Source organism: Brachyistius frenatus, unplaced genomic scaffold (assembly GCF_029030835.1).
Source record: "Brachyistius frenatus isolate BFR_SWC_R1_liver_20210118 unplaced genomic scaffold, ASM2903083v1 Contig_103, whole genome shotgun sequence".
Taxonomy (NCBI): Eukaryota; Metazoa; Chordata; class Actinopteri; family Embiotocidae; genus Brachyistius; species Brachyistius frenatus.
This window is the reverse complement of record NW_027210702.1, coordinates 638,517-647,201: the sequence shown is the minus strand read 5'-3', so window position 1 is coordinate 647,201 and position 8,685 is coordinate 638,517. Positions and strand designations below refer to the sequence as shown.

At 42.5% G+C, this 8,685-nt stretch overlaps 1 protein-coding gene across 2 annotated transcripts; it reads left to right on the top strand.

Moving 5' to 3' along the window:
• Positions 1-209: 209 nt before the first annotated feature.
• On the top strand, positions 210-8,643 carry cbsa (cystathionine beta-synthase a). Of its 2 annotated transcripts, none has more exons than XM_069711791.1 (15): positions 210-330; positions 3,038-3,341; positions 3,640-3,746; positions 3,934-4,068; positions 4,170-4,249; positions 4,363-4,567; positions 4,704-4,795; positions 4,934-5,059; positions 5,149-5,233; positions 5,337-5,442; positions 5,562-5,639; positions 5,725-5,859; positions 5,970-6,078; positions 6,443-6,527; positions 7,550-8,643. In XM_069711791.1, the coding sequence occupies exons 2-15, from the start codon at positions 3,046-3,048 to the stop codon at positions 7,678-7,680; spliced, it is 1,770 nt and encodes a 589-aa protein (XP_069567892.1). In that variant the 5' UTR covers positions 210-330; positions 3,038-3,045; the 3' UTR covers positions 7,681-8,643. The 2 variants fall into 2 exon arrangements, with proteins under 2 accessions (XP_069567892.1, XP_069567893.1); XM_069711792.1 differs by lacking the exon at positions 210-330 and adding an exon at positions 395-484.
• The last annotated feature ends 42 nt before the right edge of the window (positions 8,644-8,685 follow it).

Genomic DNA, 8,685 nt, shown 5'->3' with positions numbered 1-8,685 from the left:
TGCCGCGGACAAGTTCAACTCAGCGTTTTCCCAAACCCAAATCGAGAAATCTCCACTTTGATTGGCTGAGCGGACCAAGCCGCCGCCCCCACCGCAGCCAATAAGAGCGCGGCCTCAAACTATGCCCACCTCCTCCCACTTCCGGTCCACGTGCTCCGTCACGATAACCGATGTCCTCTTTTTCTCCTTTTTTTTTTTTTTTTTTTTTTTTTTTTTTTTTCCGGAAGTTGCTCACTACGTCGTGTTTTGCTCCCCGGATTCGCGCGGTCCTCGGACTCGTTTGTGATTTCTTTCTTCTCCCAGATTTCTCGGCGCATTTAAATCTCCAAGGTGAGTGAAAATAGACGCAACCGGGATGAAAGGATGCAGGTAGTAACACGTGGTTTTCCGACGTCGGCTGCCCGAGACGCTCGGAGGACGCTGTGCTGATGCAACGTTATGACCGCGGACATCAGCCTGTTTTGGGGGTTAATTACCAGCAGATGTGGGTTGGTTTGGTCCCAATTATTTGCTGCTCAATATCTGTTGCTTTATTGAATATTAAACAGCCCAGTTTGACTAGCCTGATTAATATTGACATATTGATCATGTATTACGTCAGCAACTATGGTGATGGATGCATGTTTTTTTTTATTACACTGTTGTTCCTTGGGATGTTATATGTTGCTTGCCTTGTTTACTTGTACTTAATTCGCTCTGCTGCCTGTAATGACCAGGACTCCCATAAAAAAATAGATTTTTCAATCCCAACGGGACCTTTCCTGGTTGCATAAATATCCATCACAATAATTTAATAATGTCATTATTAAGTATGTTATTTTAGCTTTGTTTTTTGTTGTTGTTGTTGTTTTGTTTTTTTTACAAGACCCAAAGGTAGATAATTATCTCATTTTAGAGCCTGCAGCCATCAAACATTTGGCTTTTTTCTTTTTTTTTTCTTGATTAATCGACTGGTTGATTAATAATTTTTTTGATCAAGTCATTACAGTTGTATTATAGGATCATTACAAGCTGTCTTCCGTGACCCTCACAGTAAAGGTCACTTGCATGTATCATTTGCTCCTCCTGACTCTGGGGGGTCGTTGGGTTTTTAGGTGTACATGTCTGCACTTTTACATTGTGTTTTTACTGCCAGCATTCCTGCCGTTCACATTTGGCTCACTATTAGTTATGGCTCACTGAATATCTATAGTCTTCTTGTGCTAGTGACCAGCTGATACTTTGGTTGTGCTTGTTGCTGGTAGTTATATGGCATTATTATTTGCCCTAAGTCATGAAAGAGCTGCTGTGGGGTAACCATAATACTTCCAGATCAGTGAACATACCAAAGGTGATTAGAAATGCCATAACATAAGCAGATAAAGTCAGATGAGGGCTTTTTCATCCGATTGGGTTTGATGGTGCCAGACTCGGATCGGGTGATCCCTGCACTCTGTTTCTTCAGCTCTGCAGGTGATTAGGGATTGAACTTTTAGCTTCAGTGTGGCCCATTAAACAAATTTAAAGTTTCTCCTTGTTAAATCCTCTCCCAAGTCTTTCTCGCCGTGCAGCCTGGCTCAGTACACTGTGTGCTTTCATGGAGGATCATATTCCCCTGTCGAACCCCGTAAGGCCGCCCCATTCAACCTCTTTGCCACATTAACCACAGCAATTGTTGCCAGGTGTAACCCAACAGAGACTTCAAAAGCTGGATGTGGGCAAGAAAGGAGGGTTGACACCCAAGATTGGGGTTTGCTTTGCTGAACACTTATCTGTTCTCAAACTGAATCCACCATAATGGATTAAAGCTAAGCAAAGAGTAAAGTACCAGTGTGTTAGAGTTTGTGTGTCTCAGAGCAGCTTTCTCTCCCATGCAGAGCTGTTTGCTTTAGAAGATGTGGTCATTTCACTGTGTGAACATCGTCTGAACTCGTGCTGGAGGCAGTTAGCGGCCTGTGTTGTAACCGCTGGCTCTGCTGTGTGCACTGTGTATTAGTGAAGCTTCATCTGCTACCATTTGAACCGGGTGATGGCGGAAACTACTGGATGTGTTAATAAGATAAGAATAGATATTTGTAAATGTATCGGGGCTAAAATGACAAGGAAGCAACAGATTCTGTGTTTAAAGTTCAATTTACTACCACTTACTTAGTTTTATTCTTTGTTTTTTAGTTTACTAACTGATTTATGGTTTTGTCCTTAAATTAAAAGAAAGCATTGTGCTCATAAATCTGGCTTATTGGACTGTCATTCTGTTGTTTTTATGGTTGATAATGTTTATTTACGTGTTAATTTCCTGTTATTTCTGCAGTGAATGAATGATGCAATGTTTGCTGAAGCTTGATCAGCCAGCTGGCCGAGTCTTTCCCCTACTCCCACTTCTGCTTTTTTCATTTCGTTGTAACAAAAGGGGAAACTGTTGAATGTTAAGTTAGTTTGCTCATGATGACTATTATTAGGTGACATGTTGAGGCATATTTGTGTGAAGGGCTGAAGCTGTGAAGAGAAAGAGTAACAACAATACAACAGAGTGTGCTGCCAAAGATCCTGGCCTGGTATGATCAAGACTTTTTTTTTGTTGAGCCAGTGGTGATATGACTCAGCGTTAATGGAAGAAAGGAGTGGTTTGGTGTTTGTTTTCCACTCAGCCGTGTTTTTTTTTCCCAGTTATATATCAAAGTGGGTAGACATGTTTAATGTCACCTTCTACTGTTCTGTAGGTGGTACTCTTTTATTTGAGTGTTTGTCCACTGTGGCTTTAATTTAAGAGATGTTTGCATGTCTGTAGACTCTTTGTCCTCTTGTAATTTTAAATAAGGTCCAAGCAAAAGGAACTAGAACTTTGATATTTGCATTGGTATTGTAAACATATTTAAATGATACCTGGTTCGACGGGTTTCTGGCTGATGATAATAAATGCATCACGTTTTGTTTTCCTGATAAAACATGTGTCTGAAACAGCAAATGTGAAAGCATTTATTCTCTGTCTGGGACCTGAGTTACTGAGGAAAATGTCCTCACATAAGTACGTATTCATGCTTTCCCTTTTTCAACCCAGGTTAAGCGATGCCATCAGTTCCCTCCTCCAAAGAGACCGCCGTCAAGGCCCCCGTGTGCCCGTTCAGTGCCAAGCTGCTCAACCACACTAACGGAGATGCCAAACTCCAAGAGGGCTCATTTCCTCTGAATGGAGTTGACAAGCTGACCGCGGTGGGGGAGCCGGAGGAGTCCAGCAGAACCATTCAGATTAACACAAAGAACACCAGTCCTGAGAGGAAATGGATCCGGCCTGACCTGCCCAGCCGCTGCACATGGAGTCTGGGGGCGTCGAAAGAAGACTCCCCTCATGTACAAGTGCCAAGGTGAGTCTGATGTTCACATTTCCACTGCCTCTACAAACGGTTAGATTCACAATCAAAACTTCTTCTTGACCAGGAAACACGGGTTGTTTGTTCAAACAAAGAACAACCGGTTATTCAAACTTCTCAAACCAGTGCAACAAGTGTTATCATCTAACAGCATTGATGGCAAGAAAAAAAAAACATCAGCGATTATTGATCTCGTGATGATCTTTGCACTGTATCAACACACCCAGACTTGTTGTCTCTTTCTATTTCTCTTGGTTGAGAGTTTTTTTTGTTTGTTTTTTTCTCGTCCCAGAACCGTCGCTCCGACCATCCTTCCAAACATCCTGCTCAGGATCGGGGACACTCCCTTGGTACGCATCAACAAGATCCCCAAAGTGTTTGGACTCAAATGCGAATTATGTGAGTCACGCAGCGCTCGAGCCAAGACACATTCTGATACCAAACATGAGGTGTGATTATTGGTTATGTTTGACTCATTGGCACTTTGTAAACACGCGAGTGATAGGCTGAGACTGGTCCTTTATAATCTCTTATAGTTTATCGTGGCTTTTAATATATCCTTGACACAAGTGTGTGTTATTTGTAGTGGCTAAGTGTGAGTACTTCAATGCCGGCGGCAGCGTCAAGGACAGGATCAGTCTGCGGATGGTGGAGGACGCTGAGCGAGCCGGGTTACTCAAGCCTGGAGACACCATTATCGAGCCCACCTCTGGAAACACTGGTAATTCACTCTGTTGCTCTGTTTAAAGCTGTGATTGCTTTGTTAATGAGCTGGAAGCTGCAGTGTTGTAAAACCTACTTGTGTGTGTGTGTGTTTTAAAGGTATTGGGCTGGCTCTCGCTGCAGCTGTGAAAGGCTACCGCTGCATCATCGTCATGCCTGAGAAGATGAGCATGGAGAAGGTGAGTCCATGTTTTTGTGCTGGTCTGATTCTGCATGAATGTTGTGATGCAGCTTAACAGGCAGGATTTAAGTGTTTTAATAGTAACTGCGATTGTCGCGCTGTCCTCTGCAGGTGGACGTCCTCAGAGCTCTCGGTGCAGAGATCGTCCGCACGCCCACCAGCGCTCGTTTTGATTCGCCGGAGTCTCACGTGGGCGTGGCCTGGCGCCTCAAGAACGAGATCCCCAACTCGCACATCCTGGACCAGTACCGCAACCCGAGCAATCCTCTGGCTCACTACGACACCACAGCTGAGGAGATCTTGGAGCAATGCCACGGTATGAGGACCTTTAACTCTTTATGATCAGGAAAACAAAACTCTTAGAAACTCACTACTGTTGTCAAGAAAAGTGTTTTTATCAGAAGCATGAACTTAAACTTCCTGCTATACCTTTGATTGTCCTTTCTTGACAGGCAAGCTGGACATGCTGGTGGCTGGTGCAGGCACAGGGGGGACGATCACAGGCATCGCCCGCAAACTAAAGGAAAAATGTCCAAACATCAAAGTAAGTTTTTCTCTAGAATCATATTTCTGACTTGTTATGACCATTATTTTCATACTTCTCCTTGCTACAGCTGAGAGAAAGTGGACTGAGTATCCGCTGAGCCGTTTGTTGGTTAGAAATGGTGCGTGTTGTTTGCAGATTGTTGGTGTTGACCCAGAAGGCTCCATCCTGGCTGAGCCCGCGGTGCTGAACAAGACCGATAAGACCCAGTACGAGGTGGAGGGCATCGGGTACGACTTCATCCCCACCGTGCTCGACAGAACAGTGAGTTCCAGTTGCTTTATTTTCCTCTATCTCCTTTTTCTTATGTGTTCCTAACTGATGTGATGCCGTATGTTTTTTTTCTTTTCCAGGTAGTCGACACCTGGTACAAGTCCAACGACGAGGAGTCCTTCAACATGTCTCGTATGCTGATTAGAGACGAAGGCCTGCTGTGCGGTAAGTGAGACATAAACACCAGACGTCTGGGTCAAGTTATAAAGTCAGACTTTCTCGAGGTGTCAGTTTAAACCTCTTCACCAGTTGCTCTCGTCTGTGACAGGAGGCAGCTCCGGGACCGCCATGGCAGCAGCTGTGAATGCCGCTAAAGAGCTGAAGGAGGGCCAGCGCTGCGTGGTCATCCTGCCAGACTCCATCCGCAACTACATGTGAGAGTCCCCGCAGTTTGTGTCAGAAACTTTAAAGAGTGAACTTAAGCTCCCTTCAGGGTCTTTAGGTGTTTACAGGTATTTGGTTTTGTTTGTCCTGATTTTTATTTTCCCTCCAGGTCAAAGTTCCTGAGTGACAAGTGGATGGTTCAGAAGGGCTTCCTGAGGGAGGAAGACCTGATGGTGAAGAAGCCCTGGTACGTGGATAAAAAAATATGTTTCTCTTCCTCTGTAAACGCCTGTTGTTGTTTTTTTTTTTAATGATGTGTCTTTGTCCTGCAGGTGGTGGAACTTGAAGCTGCAGGGCTTGAACCTGTCGGCTCCCCTCACCGTCCTGCCTACTGTCACCTGTCAGAGGACCATCAAAATCCTCAAAGAGAAGGGCTTCGACCAGGCGCCAGTAGTGGATGAAGCTGGGTGAGTGTCCTGTTGAAAGGATATTTAAAGAAGATAATCCATCAGACACTCGCGTCCTTGTGGTGCATGGAGAAGGCCTTAACTTGAACCCCTGTGTGTCTCTTTTGCAGGGTAATCCTGGGCATGGTGACTTTAGGGAACATGTTGTCTTCCATTCTTGCTGGAAAGATCAGGCTGTCAGACTCGGTCAGCAAAGTGCTGTACAAGCAGTTCAAACAGGTCAGCATCAAGTTCAGGGGTGGATCTCCAGATGAAAAGGCTGCAAACCACCTTTAATGTATTTATTGGAAAGAAAGAAGTGTTTTTTTGTTTTTTTTTAGATTAAGTAAAGTTTCTAATGTTAAAATGTCTCCCATGAAATTCAACTGTTTCTATGTGAAAGAAGTTTTTCAAGCATGAAAGTGCTCAGGGAACTTGATGCTATAGCACCACCTCATGGCAGTGAGAGGCAACTGTTTCATGACTACGGACTTAAAATATATAATTAGTGAGCGGGGTGCTTTGATTGTTGCACTGATTCTTGCCTTGATTGATCTCTAACCCGTCTTTCCCTCTGAACACATCCCATCGTTTTCATTCACAGATCCGTCTGACTGATAACTTGGGAAAGTTATCTCGCATTCTGGAGACTGACCACTTTGCCCTGGTGGTACATGAACAGATCCAGTGTAAGTGTTTTGGCAAAACACACACACACACACACACACACACACACACACACACACACACACACACACACACACACACATTTAGTCCATATTTTATGTTTGCCTGAGCTCCTTTCTTCTCTCTTCAGCCTAAAATCAGTTTAAACTCCTCGTGTAGAGTTTGAAACTTTTTCTCCATTTCATAGCAATAGAAATAGTTTGACAAAAACTTGTTAATAGTTCTTGGTTTTATAACCCATGGACTGAGTGTCGGGTCCGTGTTTTTGCCAAGGACAGACTATCGACTGCTGCTGAACCTGTCATCCTGACACACCCACATTTTTTATAATAACATTGGTCGAGCTCAGTTGGTCAACTTGCCAGGAATACTTCCTGTCTGATACACGAGTATCAAAGTCCAGCTTTGCTGAGCATCCCAGAGAGGACAACACTCTCATCTGCCATCTCTTTCAGACTTGGTCGGGTCAAACAAGCACACCGACTGTGTTACTTTATTGCACTTTTCTCCTCGATTATATTATGTAGAGGTCATTGAATGTGAGTTTGGAGCACAACTTAAACTCCCAACATTAAAAAGCATCTTTGGTTTTGTCTGCTGAAAAATACCTACAAATAAATACTGACGTGTTAATATGCTGTTTGCGAAAATATTCTTCATATTAACAAATGGTTGTAACGGCGCCAAATATTAACGAATGCTGCTCTTACATTGTTTATTGTATTTTTAAAGACTATTTCCGATCACATGAGATGTTTAAAGACAGTACACCGATGCAGTTTGCTGCCGTCCGGGTGTAGAATCAGTTCCAGAGAGCTCTCCTATCTTTGAAATTCTGCCTCCTTTATCTGGATTGTTTAATTTCTAAACAAAAATGTGTCATTCGGATAGTTGCAAGTGCGTTTACTGGTCTACGCGCACTCATTTGAATATTTACATTTGTTTCATATGATGGGGCAGTGGATCTCTGAAACATGCCTGTTGTAACTTTCTAATCCCGACACGCCTCTCTCTTCCCTTCCAGACTTGACAGACGGCTCTCCCAGCCTGAAGCAGATGGTTTTTGGTGTCGTGACAGCCGTCGACCTGCTCAGCTTCGTCACGGGTCGGGAGAGGAGAGAGCGATCCATGTCGGAGTCCACCGATGAGCTGTGATTGGCTGACTAAACCACAGTACACACTTGTACATTTCTTACATGCTACAAGTCCAGCGGAGGCGTCACAAAGATTGAAAACTCTTATGATTTTTTGGAATTTTTTGGGGGGGTTTGAGGTTATCTTCTATTTTTCACTTAAAAAAAAAAGATTGATTTAATGTTTTAACTTGAGTCTTGCGGTATAATAAGAAACATACATTGTGCCACTAGGTCAGCTTCTGTAGATCTTGCGTATTATTTACAGCAGGTGATTATTACTTATTATATAGGCTTTTAGTTGTCAAACCAAATCTTTTTTAAGTTTGTAACTGGGAGATAGCTTTTTGTTTTGTACAAAGTTTGATTAGAAGCCTTTTGTTGCCGTTTTAAAATACATGATTGTGTCAGTGGCTTTATGTCTCAATCAAAATTAGAAATAAGACATAGGATAGTATAATAGCCACAGTACTCTCATTTATTATGATTAGATTAATAAATGGGTTAGGTAGTTACTTTATTAATCCCAGAGGGGACATATTTTAGAAATTTACTGTATATAGGCACATTATCTTTTTAGTGTTGCTCACTGTATGCTGCTTTTTTTTGTTTGTGTATATGTACACACACACAAAAAAAAAAAAATCAAAGTATTGTATAATCAAAGCTCCTAAAATAATCTGGTGTCATTTTCTTCCTTGTGATGTAACTGTAAAATTGTCTTGACTATTTAATCTTAGCTGTGTCTGGGAGAGAACATTTTGTATTGCATCAGTTTACCTTTAATGAATGTGTACGACTAAATAAAGTTGTAAAGAAAGTCTGTACTAGCGTATCATCATTACAAACAACATTTACAAGATCTTTGTTAATTTTTTTCCCACCTGTAACTGAATAACATTCATTCGTTTTTATGTATTGCACCGTTTTTGTTTTTTTTTTGTTTTTTTAATCGCAGTTTGTATTAAAGGGACGTGACCGCTAATATTAAACGCGTCGTGTTTGTGTCCGCCATGTGGTTTGTGGC

Bases quoted from the DNA above. Each gene is read 5' to 3' on its own strand.
- cbsa (XM_069711791.1), top strand. From the start codon at position 3,046: ATGCCATCAGTTCCCTCCTCCAAAGAGACCGCCGTCAAGGCCCCCGTG. The intron at 5,234-5,336 runs GTAAGTGAGACA...CGTCTGTGACAG, and splicing joins AGACGAAGGCCTGCTGTGCG to GAGGCAGCTCCGGGACCGCC. The intron at 5,640-5,724 runs GTACGTGGATAA...TTTGTCCTGCAG, and splicing joins CTGATGGTGAAGAAGCCCTG to GTGGTGGAACTTGAAGCTGC.